At 47.3% G+C, this 14,897-nt stretch overlaps 1 protein-coding gene across 5 annotated transcripts; it reads left to right on the top strand.

The window, feature by feature from the left end:
* Window positions 1-588: 588 nt before the first annotated feature.
* MLF1 (myeloid leukemia factor 1) lies at window positions 589-13,790 on the top strand. Of its 5 annotated transcripts, none has more exons than XM_040074224.2 (8): window positions 589-696; window positions 5,961-6,120; window positions 8,422-8,466; window positions 9,310-9,396; window positions 9,679-9,807; window positions 11,287-11,446; window positions 11,710-11,842; window positions 11,987-13,790. In XM_040074224.2, exons 1-8 carry the CDS (start codon window positions 650-652, stop codon window positions 12,087-12,089), a joined length of 864 nt encoding a protein of 287 aa, XP_039930158.1. In that variant the 5' UTR covers window positions 589-649; the 3' UTR covers window positions 12,090-13,790. The 5 variants fall into 5 exon arrangements, with proteins under 5 accessions (XP_039930158.1, XP_039930157.1, XP_039930160.1 ...); XM_040074223.2 differs by having other exon boundaries at window positions 9,307-9,396; XM_040074227.2 differs by lacking the exon at window positions 589-696 and adding an exon at window positions 4,344-4,363 and having other exon boundaries at window positions 9,307-9,396.
* The last annotated feature ends 1,107 nt before the right edge of the window (window positions 13,791-14,897 follow it).

The raw sequence follows: 14,897 nt of genomic DNA, 5'->3' as shown, positions 1-14,897 counted from the left end.
GCCAACCCAAGCAGGGCAGGGCAGCGATCACGCCCTGTCCCCGAGCCTTGGGAAGGGGATGTGCCCTGGAAGCCCGATCCTCACCCGGAGCATCCCTGCCCTTGCTCCATCCCGCTCCCTGCCCGCTGCTGCTTCCCTGGAACAGCTGCTCACGGGTCCTTCCTCCACTCCGGCCTCTCGATGCTTTAACACGTCCCGCCAGTTTCCAGCCGCAGCTTTATTTTACTGCCATCTACCGGAAAAAAGAGAATTATTTCTAAAATCTCCGAGCAGCCCCGCTGAGGCCGGGCCCGTCCCCGCCCTCACACTGCCCAGGAGCGGGGCGCACCCCGTGGCAGAGCGGGGCTGCGGGAGGGGCAGCGAGGCTGCCATTCCCGCATTTCCCACAATTCCCGAATAAATTCCCGATTTTTTTCCCCGAATTTCTCGAGTTATTTCCCGCATTATTTATTCCCCGATTCCCCGGAACCTTCTGGAGCGGCGGCCCCGCGGTCACCACGGCAACGGCGGCGCGCGGGGAGCCCCCGCTCGCGGCGCGCCAGCCAATGGGAGCGGCCGCTGGAGTCACGTGCGCGGGCGGGGCGGCGCGCGGCGCGGTGAGGAGGGGCCGCGCGGGGCCGGGGGCGCGCAGAGCGCAGTGGTCGCCGCCATGTTCGGGGGGCTCGGCAGGTGCTTTGAGGATGATCCCTTCTTTAGGTGAGGGGCGGGCGGCTGCGGGGCACGGCGGTGAGGCGGAGAGGGGTCGGCCCTGAGGGGACTGCGGCGGCGGTGGGCTCCCACGGGCCGGGCCGGGGTTGTAAACGGACGGGCGGGCGGGTGCGTGGGACCGACCGTTGGCTGAGGCAGCTCCGGAGACCGGTGCGGGTAGAAGGAGCCGGGAATCGGTGCGGGTGGAAGGACATGGGGTCGGTGCTGGTTAAAGGGATCGGGGCGGGTTACAGGGGTCGGGCGGGTTAAAGGGGTCGGTGCAGGTGGAAGGAGCGGGATCGGGGCGGGTTAAAGGGGTCGGTGCAGGTGGAAGGAGCGGGATCGGGGCGGGTTAAAGGGGTCGGTACAGGTGGAAGGATCGGGGCGGATTAAAGGGATCGGTGCAGGTGAAGGGCCGGGATCGGGGCGGGTTAAAGGGGTCGGTGCAGGTGGAAGGAGCGGGATCGGGCGGATTAAAGGGATCGGTGCAGGTGGAAGGAGCGGGATCGAGCTGGGTTAAAGGGATCGGTGCAGGTGGAAGGAGCGGGGCGGGTTTAAAGGGGTCGGTGCAGGTGGAAGGAGCGGGGTCGGTGCCGCTGTCGGGGCCGTTTAACCACCCCTGTGTCGCACCCGGTACCGCCCGAGCCCCCCATAATCCGTGCAGGGGTTAAACGTCCTCAGCGAGGTTCAAGAGCGGAGACTTGAGTCTGCCTCCCCTCTCAGCAGGGGAAGGTTTAATCCGCATTTCATACACAGGAGGGCTTCACTTCCTTGGCTGGAGAGTCTTGAGTTTGTTTGCTCTTCAATTTCCTAGCTACAGGTTCAGTAGTGTAGCTCATGGGGATTTATGTGCGTGTTTGATTAATCACTTAGCCACGGGCTGTCTCTGAACTCTCCTCAGTGCCAGCACCACTTAAAACACCGGGTGTTCTTCAGTTCAAACTTTGCCAACGCGTGTGCGAGAGCACTGATGGCAAAGTGTCTCCCTGTGCTCGTTTCCCGAGGGGACCGTGGTGCTTTACCTCAGCAGATTGGGTTTTGTTCTTATTCCCTGTGAGGCACAGGTTATCCAGAGGAGCTGTGGCTGCCTCTTCCCTGGAATTGTTCAAGGTTGGACGGGGTTTGGAGCAGCCTGGGGTGGTGGAATGATTTCCCTGCCCATGGCAGGGGTGGAACAGGATCATCTTTAAGGTCCTTTCCAGCCCAAACCGTTCTGTGGTTCTGTTTCCATACCATGAGAACAGTGGTGGCTCCTGGCTGTGTGTTCAAATGTGAGCTCGTTTTATTCCCTGTGGGAATATTCTTTTGTCACTGGAAGTTAAATGTGAGCAGTGAGTGATGCAGATGCTTCTGTCCTCTGCCAGAGCTGCTGAATTACCTGGTCTGGCCCCATTTCATGTCTTTGGTCGGAAACTGTAATTTGTAGTGGATGCAGATGGGATCAGAGCACTCTGAGGAGCCTCAGCAATTATTTTAAATCTTTGAAAAAACTCTCAGGAATTTAATTAGCAGCGGAGATAAGGGCTGGGTGAGGAGGGGAGCAGCAGGCCTGTGATGTGGTTTGTTGTCTGGATCTCCTGGTTACCAGGAGCTCTGGCTGAGGCTGCTTAAAGGAGAATTTCCTGCTGATCTGCAGCACATTCCAGGAGAATTCCCAAAGCTGTGCCACACAGATTAGCACTCCTGGTTTCTAGGAATATTCCTGCTGTTATAACAGCTCTATGCAGGAAACTTCCCTATGCAAATTCTCTTCTTGAATTAAAGCAATAATAGAAATCAGGTCTTGTTTGAAATAACTGCTGCTTGTTTACTAATTAATTCCTTGTCATTGTAGCCACTGGTGCAGGGGAAAAAAAGGATTGCAGGAGGTGGAGGCAGGGAGTGCGTGTGAAAGATGAGCTGGAAATTGAGACTCATTTTCTCAGCACTGTCCTCATCAGTCTGCTTTGCATACAGTGAAGGAATTGAGCTGATTACCTCAGATAAGATTAGCTTCCAAAATAGTGTCATAATAGGCTCCAGCTGCCTCATAAGGAGAGAGTTTGCTGCTGAACTGGAAATAGTGCCTGGGTTGGAGCCCCTGTGTGAGCAGCTGTCCCGGGGAAGCAGCAGTCACTCACCCAAAGGTGCTGGGCCAGCCTGGGATCCAGCCCTGAAACCCGGCACAGGTGCAGGAGCTGTGTTTTCCCTGCCAACTGCACGCTCTGGATTTAATTCTCTTTGGTTTGTTGTGCCAGGTGTTCTCCCCAGAGAGAATCTGCAGCTGCAGCCTTACATAACTTCCTGATTGGGGGAAAAAAAAAATCTAATCTTCCATCTAATATCTGATAAAAAGAAACACATCTAATACAAAGTACAGTTTACAAAAGTAATACGTGGATTTTGTTGTTCTAGGACTGATTTTTCATGCACTGAAGTGAGCAGTAATGTTATACTTGCACGTTTAATGTCAGGTTAATACATATTAGTCAAAATGCTGTTATTGCAGAGTGCTAGAACAATAAATGTGTAAATTGTCTGTCTCCATCCAGAATTGAATTTTAAAAATAATTTAATGTTTAGCACATGAAGGGCACAGATTTGGTGTACAAAACCCTGTGAACCCCTCACTTTGTCCTCATCACTTTTCATGCTAAAACAGAAATCACGTCCTTCTCATCCAAAGTATCTTCTCCCCTCCAAAAGGTCATATTTTACATCAATAATGGTTAAATCAGGGTGTCCTACACCTGCTGCCATGCCATAAAATCTGTGCTTGGAGCAAGGATTTTAAAATCCCGCAGGTGCCCTGCAGAGACTTTGCCTTGTCCATTGCATCTCTGATTGTCAGGGTGAGCTCCTCCTCTTGTGATTCTGGTTTGAGTTTCAGTCCTTGGAACCATCAAGGTTTAATTCCTTGGAAACTTCACCTTCCAAATGGATTTTCTGTCCCCTTTCCACTGGTTTAACCCTACTCCAGATCATACCAAAATTGGGGTGTTTCTTTTGAGGCTTGACAGCATTAATTCTTTTTTGTTCACTACTTCCTAAAGCTGGGAATTGGGAGCCTTTCCTTCTGTTCCTAAGCCTGTCATTCCTCAGTTTGCATCTGATTTCCCTGCCCCTGGTACTAAGGAGCTCTTGGTGTTTGGTAACCAAACCTCTCTGGGGTTTGGGATCTGCTGGAACTGTGCACATCCCGAGGTGGTGCCGGTGTGGTTCCCTGTCCCCGGCTCATGCCAGGCGTTTTTCCATCTGCTCTTCATCCTGCAGTGAGGGAGCACGGCTGGGGAAGCTCCTTATCACCCCAGGGCTGGAGCCAGAGCTGGGAGCAGGGCAGGGGCTGCTCCACAGCATCACTAGAACACTTTAACAGTCTCTTCTGGGCTGAGTTTAACTCTGGGCGTAGCTTAAAGGGATATTTTTGTGTTAAAAGAACCTTCTTTCAAAATGAATCCAAGCTCAGGTTTGTCTTTCTCACTTGAAAGGGAAAAAAATAAACGCAAAGTGTGACTTTGGCACAAGATCAAAGCAGCCACGTGATGTGGGAGCTGCTTGTGGTGGGGCTGGAGATAAGGGGTGGGGAGCAGAAAAGCTGGGCAGGGAAAAGCCAGGAACAGCCTGAAGCTTTTCCTCCTGAGATGTCCCAGGAAGGGCTGGAGGGTGTGGGGAGCGCCAGGAATTGAGAGGAAGGAGGGTGAGGTGTTTAAACCTAAATAAACATACCTGGGAAGTGACTGTTGGTGGTAATAAAGTGGTTTTCAGTGGGATGGCAAAGAGGATGAGGAGATGGAAGGAGGAAACGACCCAGGGGAATTTGCATGGGAAGTGTTCATTTGCAGCCTGGCCCTCAGGCAGCAGCGCTGCTCGTACCCTGTACTCCTGAAAAATTCCTGCTCTGCTCCTCTTTTGGCCTTAATTAGGAATATCAGGTCTTGTCCACCTTAGAGAGTTTGGGAAGTTGAGCGATGTTTTCCTTGCAAGCCGAGCTTTGGGAATACCAGTGGAGTTGTGTAGGTTTTTTTGGCACAGGAGAGGAGGGGGAAGATAAGAGGAAAACAAAAAGGAAGTGGGAATCTCCTTCCTAAGCCCAGGAAAAGGATGTGAGAGCAGGATTTGTGGGGAGGGAAGGCAAAGGAGCAGCAGTGGGGGACTATAGGAGATGGAACAGGCCTGAATTTAGAGGATAATGGGTATTTTTCAGCATGTGGGACAGGGAGAAGGAAAAGTAGGATGGGAACTGGCAGCAGAATAAATTTGAGGGATGAGGAGGGATCCAGTGGGAAATGAGGAGCTGAGTGAATAGGACAGTGCTGAGCTTTGGAAGATGAAGGGGGAAAATTCTAAATAAATTATTTTAATGTCAGGTGTTGGAGGTGGAAATAGCAATAAATAAAATATGGGTCAGTTGATGGTTCTGGCAGGTATTAAACACAGGCTGGAGTGAAAGGTGCAGCCAAGGATGGATATTTCTGGAGAAGATGAGGAAAGAGGAAAAGGAATAGGGACATCTGGGACAGCAGTGAGGGCAGCTGAGAGAAAAGAGACTTCAAACACCCAGCCTGAGAGATGGGAAGGGAAGAGAAAATCAGAGTTTATTTGGAACGGGAGATTGCCCAGCTGGGTCCTATTCAAGTAAAAATTTGGATAAACAACCCTATGGAATATTTTAAAAGGGAGTTTGCAGTATCCTGGAGCCATTTTCCATCAGCTGGAATAACATGTTGTGTTTTATTTTCTTTTTGCTGGGGTTGGGATTAAATGCATAAGGTGGTATTTCTTGTTTGGATGTAGATGTTTATTAATTGTTATTACAGTCTCACAGACTGTGAGTTCTACAGCACTTTAAGTTAACAAACTAAAAATGGAGGCATACTTTTCTCTCTAGAAGGTTCTTTAAGGATAAACTGTCTGATTAAGAAATGACATATAAATTATTTTTACTTTTAACTTAATAACTAACTACTCGTGGCTCGCAATGTGGACTTCTTTATCTAATTACAAAACACTACTTAGGCCTATGAATAAGAAGGTGAAAAAGAAGGATTAGCTTTTGCTTTAAAACTTGTATTTTGTTTTATATATATATATTATTATTATACTCTAAAAGTTTAAACCCTGAGTTTCCCACTCTGACCTTACACAGTTTGATTTAAACTACACAGTCCTAGTTGTGCTGTTTCCTTTTGGGAGCTGTGCCCGCGGTTTCGGGTTAAAGGGGGCGTCGGTGCCTGTGGCAGGGCAGGGCGATGCCTTTGGGGTTCTGACTGGGGCCGTGCCTCTGTGCCCTGCAGGGATCCCTTTGCTGCCCACCACGAGCACATGAGGCAGGTGATGAGGAGCTTCTCGGAGCCCTTGGCGCGGGATCCGTTCCTGAGCCTCCCGGAGGGAAGGGAGAGAGCGGACGGCCGGGCCCGGCAGGACTCGCAGGTGGCCCCCAGGGGAGCTCGCAGGGTGAGTGGCCCTGAGCTGGGCCGTGCGCGGGGCTCCTGCAGCCTCCCGGCAGCGCTTCCAGGGGACAGGAACCATCCCTCCTTCGTGGCACGTTGCTTATCTCTGCTAAACACCTGTCGGGCCTGACCGGTCTGGGTGTGGCTGATTATCCATCGAACAGGCGGCGTTTGATGAGCAAACTGATCACCTCTCCAATGCTTGGTTTCATAAATGTAACGCATTAAATGTTTCTGTCGCTGAAAGGCGCTAAAATGTCCCACGTTCTCCGCACGAGGATTTCCTGTTTATGTTGGCTTAAAAAGCTGTCTGGATGTGGCTGCCCTATCCCTGGAAAGGTTCAAGGCCGGGTTCTTCCCAGGTCCCCTCCAAGCCAACCCACTCCGTAATTCCATGATGCATTTGTGCACTTCAGTCCCTTGTGTGCAGCTGTTTCAGTTTGATTTCCACAAGCCTGGGTTCCACCACCTCAGGAGTATCCATCCGTGGATTTTAAACCCTGTTTCAGCTTTGCAGCTGGGGATAAACACTTCATACTTTGATTTTGGGCTGATTGTTAATATTCCCTTAGATACAAACGTGTAAGGATTAAAGCTCAGGGAAATTGGTGTGAAATTTAGTATTTCTATGTGTTGCCAAGTGATCTGTGTTTAATTAAAGTGTCTCTTCACTCTGGGCATGCAGGACAGTCATGTCTAACCCTTATCTGGAGCTGTATTTATAGAGGATAGGCGTTGGGAGCTGGTTCCTCTCCCTGCAGATATCCAGCAGCTGCCTCCCCGTTGCTCCGATGAATCCCCTGGATTTTCAAGGGCCGTTGGAGGAAGAGGCAGGTGACAGGGGCTGGTGGCCAGGCCAGAGCTGGAACTGAGCCTGTCACCTGCAGCTCCAGAGGGGAACTGGCACATTCCTTCCCCTGCTCATCCAGCTCCTGGCAAATATAGAAACTGCGTCTAATTAGGGCATGAGCTGCCCTCTGCTGATCCTTAGGCCTTGGATCAGTGCTGCCTAAAGCTACATCAGAGTTTTTTTCCTTTAGAAAAAGAACCTTCAAAGCTCAGGGGTTGTGTCCCTGTTCTGCAGTGAGGGACGAATGTGAGGCCCCAAACACAGGAGCTCTGTGTTGTCCTAAGCACTGAAGGATTCCACAGCTGCCAAACCCTTCCCAGGATCTTTTGATGTTCCTCCTGTTCCTCTGAAGAGCTGTCAGATGTCACACCAGACTCAGCTTTGCCTTGTCATCTCAAACTGCTGCTCCACCAAGGATTTAAACCCTTAAAATTACATTTTGATGTAGGAAAAGGTGGAGCTCTGCTACCATGTCAGATACACTTCACTGAAATCACTTACACTGATCAGTGGTGTTGTAATTCTGTGTTTAATTAAATTGCAGCAGGCCTAAAACTGCTTTGAAAGGAACCAAATTAGTTGGGACAACTCAATGACTGCCACTGTAGGATTCAAATTTTAACCTTTTCCTTTCTCCAGCAGGTTTGCAGTTCAGTTTTTATCAAAGGAAGAATGAGCTAAAACATTAAGATTAATTGGTTTTTTTGGGATATCTGATTGTCCTGTATATCAGGCAAATGTTTAACAGCTTTTAGTGGCTTCTTAGTGTTACAAAACAGAGTTTATAAGCTTTGTATGCTTAATAACTCTTACTGGGGAGGCCTTGCTACTGAGAGAAAAAAAAAAAAATTAATATTTACAGCTCTGCCTAATCTGTCCTGACAGAAACCTGCAGAGTTCCTAAAGCCATCCCAGAACTGGAGAATTCCTTCTTTTTCCATTCAGTTCCTGCAGAGGGTTTGGTCCTTCTGCCCTCTGTGTGTCTGCAGGCCTTAGCTGACTCTGCAGTCTGGGTTTCCTGGAAACACCCCTGTGTCTCCCAGGCTCTCACTGCCCTGCCATGCAGGAATACTCAGTATCCCTGGGATGATTTGTTGATTTGTTGATTTTAATCAGCTTTTGGTGCTGCCGGACTGGAATGGAGCATTGCAGGGTGGGGCCTGAAGTGTGAAATCAGCACAAAGGTTCTTGTGGGGTTCAGATGTTTGCCAGCCTCCAAAGTGCTTTTCACACACACTTATCAGTGTTTATTAGATGTGGTGGCAGTTAGCACTTTCTAATATCATCAGTATAAATATATTATTTCCACATACCCAGGGATTCATTAATTAATTTCCAGGGCCCTCCTGAGTGGTTTAGATTAGATGGGAAATGTTTCATGTAATCTGCTGCATATAAAAGTAATTTCTGCTGTTCCTGATAATAATTCCAGATGTTGCTCCTTTTTTTTTCCAGGCCACCAGCTTCTCCCTCATGCCCTTTGCAGGTTTTGGGAGAGGGGTTAGTATCCCTGGAGTAGCTCCTGTGTAAGCTGTGTGTAACCGAAGCATGGCAGAGGCTGAGCTCTGTGCTTGCATCCTGCTTTTGGTGCTGTTTGCAGTTTGGGAATTAGAAAATCCAGAAATCCTTCCTGGGGCTTTAACCTCTGGATATGGATGGGATAATCCCTGGGGAAGCTGCAGACTTGGAGTGCTGCTGGAGAATGTTTCTGTGGGGCTGACACAAAACCACTGCTCCCAGTAAAGCAGAGCAGCTCCTGGAGGTGGGCTTGGAGTGGTTTCCAGCTGTGGTTTGGGGGTCTGGAATGTCCTGTGAAATATCCATCACCTGCCCAAAGTTTTTGCCCAGAGGATTCTAATTTTTTTGTACTCAGAAAATAACTTGAAGAAGATCTGTGCTGTAATTTTACTTCATTTTGGGCTTAAATGCAGCGTGAAGTTTGCAACGCTGAAGTACGTAACTGTGAAAGTGAATTTATTTAAATTTCAACCCTGAAGGGTCATGCAGGACTTTGAGAGCAGAAGCTGGTGAGGTCAGAGGTTTATGAACACATTTGTGAAATAACTGGATATTTGAATATCCAGTGAACATTTTTGTTAAATAAACTCATTTTGTGGCCAGTTTGGCATCTCAGTGACAAATCTCCCACTTGGATCTTCCCGATATCTCCATCTCAATCCAGCTCCCTCAATTTCCTTTGGAAGAGATGCATTCTGGCTTGTCTGTGTGTGAAGTGCAGTCTGAAAAGCTTTTTGAGTTCAAAATGCACGTGAAAACCAGCTTCAGGACTGGGAGAGTTGAGACTCTTTTAACCGTAGTATCCTTTACCCTTTTTTTTAGCAGGATGCAGATTTTGGGGATCCATTTTCTGCAATGGACAGGATGATGTCAAACATGAGGAACAGCATGCTGGAAATGCAAAGGAAATTTGTGAGTTTTTTAAAATGTATCTCAAATTTATTGTACTGGAGAGCGACAGTTATTTCAAATATTCCTCTGAAAATAACGCCAATAAAAATGGGGCTAATCTTGAGGCAGTAAGAGTTGAGGGGTTTTGCTCAGATTATATTGGTTTTATAATTTTTCTTTATTCTTTGAAGATAAAACTGAAGTTTTATGTGGTGCCAGGAGGGTTGATTTTTGTGAAGGGATATTTTCCGTAATAAAATAATAAGGAATACCTCTCCTTAATGAGGCTGCCTTGCTTTTTAGGATGACCTGTCCATCCAACCTGAAGGACACACTTTCAGCTCCTCCTCCATGATGACCTATTCCAAAATGGGGGATGAACCTCCCAAAGTTTTCCAAGCCTCCACCCAAACGCGCACGGCTCCGGGAGGGGTGAGTGGTGCTGGGATCAGCAGCAGGGTTCAGGTGCAGCCACACCAAACCAGGGTCTCCAGCTTCTTTTGCTGCAGGCAGTTACTCCTGGAGTTTACAGAATCCTGGGATCGCCGAGGCTGGACTGGGTCCAGTCTGTGCCAGATCCCCCCTTGTCACTGAGTGCCACGTTCATTCCTTGGACACCTCCCGGGATGGGGGCTCCAAACCTCCCTGGGAGCCCCTTCCAGTGTTCATTCACCCTTTCCATGAGGAAATTCCTGCTGATTTCCTCCCCTGGCCCAGCCTGAGGCCGTTCCCTCTCCTCTTGTCCCTGTTCCCTGGGAGCAGAGCCTGACCCTCCCTGACTGCACAAAGAAAATTTAGGAATTGAGGAAAACACAGGACTCTCAAACCCTGCTCTGTATTAAAGGTCTGATTTCCTCCCTGTAATTTTCTGCTTTAAGTACACCCCAAAATAAATTACAGACTCATCTAAGGCTGGGAAAACAGAGCAGCATTTTCCAGTGCCCTCCTCCTTGCTGTAACAAATCCTTTTCCTGTGCACATAAACCCCAGCACAGGCGTTGATTTCAAAGCCCCCCTTTGCCCAGGCACTTACATAACCCTGAGCTGGAGCCCCCCTGCAGCTGTTGTGTCGAATCCTGGGAACTGGCAGTGGGAATGTCAGCCTGGCACGGGCCATGAAAGCCTAGACAGGGTCCCTAAAGGCCGTGGGCAGGATTGGCTGGGAATGTGGCCCAGCTCCAGCACGCCCTGTTATCACAAGGCTTCTAAAAATACCCCACACTGATAAGGGGCTGCCTGGCTTCCAGGCCAGTCAACACCACAGCCTAAGAATTGCTTGTTCCTCGCTCCGGGAGCTTTGCCATCGGGTGTTGCTCCTTCTGTTGCCAAGGAGAGCGTTGGAAACTTGGCTCTGTAGCATTTTTAAACTGGGGGGGGGGGGGGGTGGGTTGGGTTTCCCTCAATAATTAATAACCAGTTAAAAATCTTCAGGTGTTGTTTCATCTTCCTCTCTGGTGGCCGAAAGAAAACGGGCTTGATTTGTGTTTTGTTGGTGTGTTGGCAGCCAAGACAGGAAGTGAGAGAATTGGAAAAGCCTGGAAAACCTGACTTTCTTAAAGGAAAGATATAAAACTGTTGGGGGAGGAAACAACCCTTTGCATGGGCCTGGAGTGACAGGACAAGGGGGAATGGCTTCCCACTGCAGAGGGCAGGCTTGGATGGGATACTGGAAGGAAATTCTTCCAGAGCAGCTGTGGCTGCCCCTGGATCCCTGGCAGTGTCCCAGGCCAGGGTGGACAGGAATTGGAGCAGCCTGGGACAGGGGCAGGTGTCCCTGCCATGGCAGGGTGGCACTGGATCGGCTTTAAGTCCCTCCAACACAAACCATCCTGGGATTCTGTCAACTCTTTTACCTCGTTTTTACTTGGAAGGACCCTTTTTTTTTAGTTCAGTTCCCTTTTTTTTTAACAGGTTAAGGAGACAAGAAAAGCACTGAAGGATTCCGAAAGTGGTCTGGAGAAAATTGCCATTGGTCACCACATTCAGGATCGGGCTCACGTCATCAAAAAATCCAAGAACGCCAAGACTGGGGATGAGGAGATGAACCAAGAATTCATCAACCTGGATGAATGTAGGTCTTTTTGCACAATTAATGAGCTTCACACCATCTCACACTCTGATTTGGAAGTTCCAGCTTGTGATATCATAAAAGGCACTTTTAGACTGAAAGTCTCCAGGTCCAAATTCTCTTTTACATATCCCCAAAAAACAGTTGCAGGCCATGTGGAGAATTGTGGGCTACAAAGTTTAAAATCACTGCTCAACCCCCTTATAGTCATTAAATGTTTTTTCCTCTCTCTATCAACATTTGAAATAACTGTATCTGTTTTTCAGCTGAGGCTGACACCTTTGATCAGGAGTGGCAGAAGGAGATCATGAAGTTCAGGCCTTGCCGGAGCAGAGGAGCTGTGGAAGCTCCGAGAAGCAGAAGTGCCCATTACAGTCCCAGGGAAAATGCATCAAGAAGGTAAAAATAGTTCCCTGCTATCCTGCAGGATAAGGAAATTCCAGCAGCAGAAGGAAATCCAGTTCTGGAGCAGCGTTCCAAGGGGAGCTGCGGGTTTTATTTCTCCTTTGTTCGTGGAGATTGTGATCGTTGTTCTTTCTCCAGGGAGAGGCCGCTTGGAGCCCCAGGATCCAGAATGCCCAGGGATTCCTTGGAGACTCTCAGTGTGAAAGGAACACAGGTCCCCCTGAAGAGCTCCAAGAAATAACTGTCCCCATTCCCTCGGGATGGAGATCCCTGGAGCAGATGATGGTGCTCAGTGCTCGTGTCCATAAAATACACCTGGATTTGTGACCAATCTCTGTTCTGTGTTGTGCCTTTGCTCCTCCTGCTCCTCAGCGTCCTTCAAACCTCAGCTCCTCAGTGAATTCAAACCCAGCAGCTTTCTGCCCAGAAGCACTTTATGGAACATCTCCAGTCCTGCTAAAACCAGCTTGGATTTGCAGAGTTGTTCTGCTCCGGCTGCACCAATCTCAGGCTTTACTAAGCCTGGTACTGCAGCTCCTCCTTCCCACTCTAATTTGCACAGAAAGTAAATTTCCTTTATTTGGGGTTGCTGAAATAATTGCTGTTTTTCTAGGTTAATTAATAGAACTTGAATACACTTTAAAACACTATTCTCTAAAATTGTATTTTAAATTGTTTCAGAACTCCCCCACTCACCTGGGTGGAACATGAAGTGAGAGGAAATACTGAAATACGACAATATTTTAAATTTATCAGAGTTTTTATGTTAATAAGCTGTGCTTGCACCTCATTTCCTGTTCCTGTACTGTCAGCTTTGCATTCCTCATCCTTTGTTTTTTTTCTGTGGAGTTGGCCCATCATTTTCCATTTGGAGCATTGTCTGTAGTATTTAATTACTTTAATTATCCTGTAGTAATAACAGCGTCCTGAGATCAGCTGTAACTAGGAGTTACCCATGGGAAAAATACCTGGGAGAAATGAGTTTAACTGGAATGATTTCACCCTTTTTGTGTTCTAAGGAGCCCTGGATACAGGAACCCCTCTCCTTTCTGTGTTCTTTGTGTTTTACTGAGGGTGGAATGACCCTAAATCTACATTTGATAGTTTAGAAGAGCCAGCAGTGTCTGAGAGCAGGAAAATCCTGGGATTCCAGCTGTTCAGTCCCTGTGCTGTTCTACCACACAGAATTATCTCTGTGGTGTAGCAGAAAGAATTTCTGTAAATTAAATAACAAATTAATTTAATAACATTAAAGCATTACATAAATTCAAGGCTCCATTATGATGTAGTCTTTAAAATTACTGTTTGTTTGTATGATAAAATAGGATTTAAAGAGTAATATTTGTTTGACCAAAAAGCCAAATCATATTTAATCTCCCTGCAGTTTCCCCAGATTATTTTATTTTAATAAATTAATGTTTATTAATGTGCAAACCCAATCAGCAGCACTTTTGTTGAGCTCTGAAAAGGGAGGGACAATTACTTGCTTGTGATCTCTTCCCGAATTAGAGAGGTATCAGTGGCAATATTAATGAGTGATCGATATTAATGGCAATAATTGAACCATTTAAGGTCAGGGGGGCTCGGACACCCCCTAAAATCAGACCTTGACCCAGGGGCTCATTTCCCATCCACCAGAGACAACGTGGATTCTGCAATTAACTTACTAGATAAACGCATAATTAACAGCAGCAATGATTTCTATGCTGGAATTTGAGAAGGAATCTTGGAGAGCTGCTGCTGTTAAATGGAAAGTTCACCCGCTGTCTCAGATTTTTGTGTGAAATAAAACAAGCACATCCTGGATCTTGAAATGGCAGTGGGGAGAGGTGAATGTTCCCTCCAGATCCCTTTGCTACACCAAGAATGTTCTCCAATGTAAGACACAAGTTGTGCTCTGTAAAAGCATCTGAAATTCTTTAATAAAGTTATTTATTATTTATGGGGTTTGTTGATTTATTCTACACCGCAGTGACTTATTAAAGAAAATATGGGTATTGATCTAATATCGACACCCAACTATGACGGACAAAAACTCTCTAACAGTTTAAAGTTAGAAAGTGTATGTTTATTACGGCGCCGGACAGTGTGCGGGATAGCTCCCAAATTCACACCGCAATTTACAGGTGATTACAGAGTCCTTTTATTTACAAAAGCATTGACTACCCAAAATACAAATGCATATTCATAACCGTGGTACCTCCCATTCCCCGCTTCATATGGTAATTAGCTAAAAAGCTATTAAGCATGCGTAGTTTGTTCCTTGAAATGGGTCGGTGGTCCTTTTCATGGGGAGGGGTCCCCAAAATGAGGAAGTAAAGAAGTCTTCCTCGCTCTGACCTTTCTACCTTTTCAATGCAAATGTGATAAATGAACCTTTGGTAGGACTCCCACTTCATGTCTTCATGACCATTCAATGAGTTTCTGGGTAGAGGAGGCCTACAATTGTCTTGTGTTCCTAAAAGCTATTTATCAGTTTCAATATTCTTCATTATAAACCCAGCTAACCAAACAAAGTTGACAAGTAATCAGTTATTCTAATATGGAAGAGTGATTTCAAACTCAATTTCTCTTAGTTAATTACTAACTTTTAATTTCAGCAAAGCCTACTTACCTACTATAGTTAATTTCAGCAAAGCTTACCTCTAACTAAAATCTTAACCCCTCTAAAAATCCTTAATTCTCTAAAGTTCATGTCTCAGCAGAGGGACTTGTGTGCTCTTTCGTTTGGGCTGCTTTGAACCAATTCAGTGAAGGGAACCTGGGCTCTGGGAGGTGCCCCTGCCCATGCAGGGCTGGAATGGGATGAGATTTAGCCAAACCACTGCGGGATTCTCTGGAAATCCCTCAGTTTCTGGAGGCGAGTGTGCATTTTCCACAAAAAAATAACCTTTATGGAACCAAACAGAGTATGGAGAGGGCCTCTGCCTCAGAGCCGCTCCTGGAGCCTCTGCAAGTATGAAAGGCAGTTCCTGGGGAGTAATTTTGTATCAAGGATATATTGAACACTTAACAGCGTTTTCCAAGCGGGTCCCTGTGCCCCACCCAC

The sequence above is a fragment of the Hirundo rustica genome, chromosome 10 (genome assembly GCF_015227805.2).
Source record: "Hirundo rustica isolate bHirRus1 chromosome 10, bHirRus1.pri.v3, whole genome shotgun sequence".
Classification (NCBI taxonomy): Eukaryota; Metazoa; Chordata; class Aves; order Passeriformes; family Hirundinidae; genus Hirundo; species Hirundo rustica.
Note: the sequence above shows the minus strand (reverse complement) of the source record. Positions and strands in the feature narration are given on the sequence as shown.

Bases quoted from the DNA above. Each gene is read 5' to 3' on its own strand.
- MLF1 (XM_040074223.2), top strand. From the start codon at position 650: ATGTTCGGGGGGCTCGGCAGGTGCTTTGAGGATGATCCCTTCTTTAG. The intron at 697-5,960 runs GTGAGGGGCGGG...TGTGCCCTGCAG, and splicing joins GAGGATGATCCCTTCTTTAG to GGATCCCTTTGCTGCCCACC. The intron at 11,843-11,986 runs GTAAAAATAGTT...TTCTTTCTCCAG, and splicing joins AGGGAAAATGCATCAAGAAG to GGAGAGGCCGCTTGGAGCCC.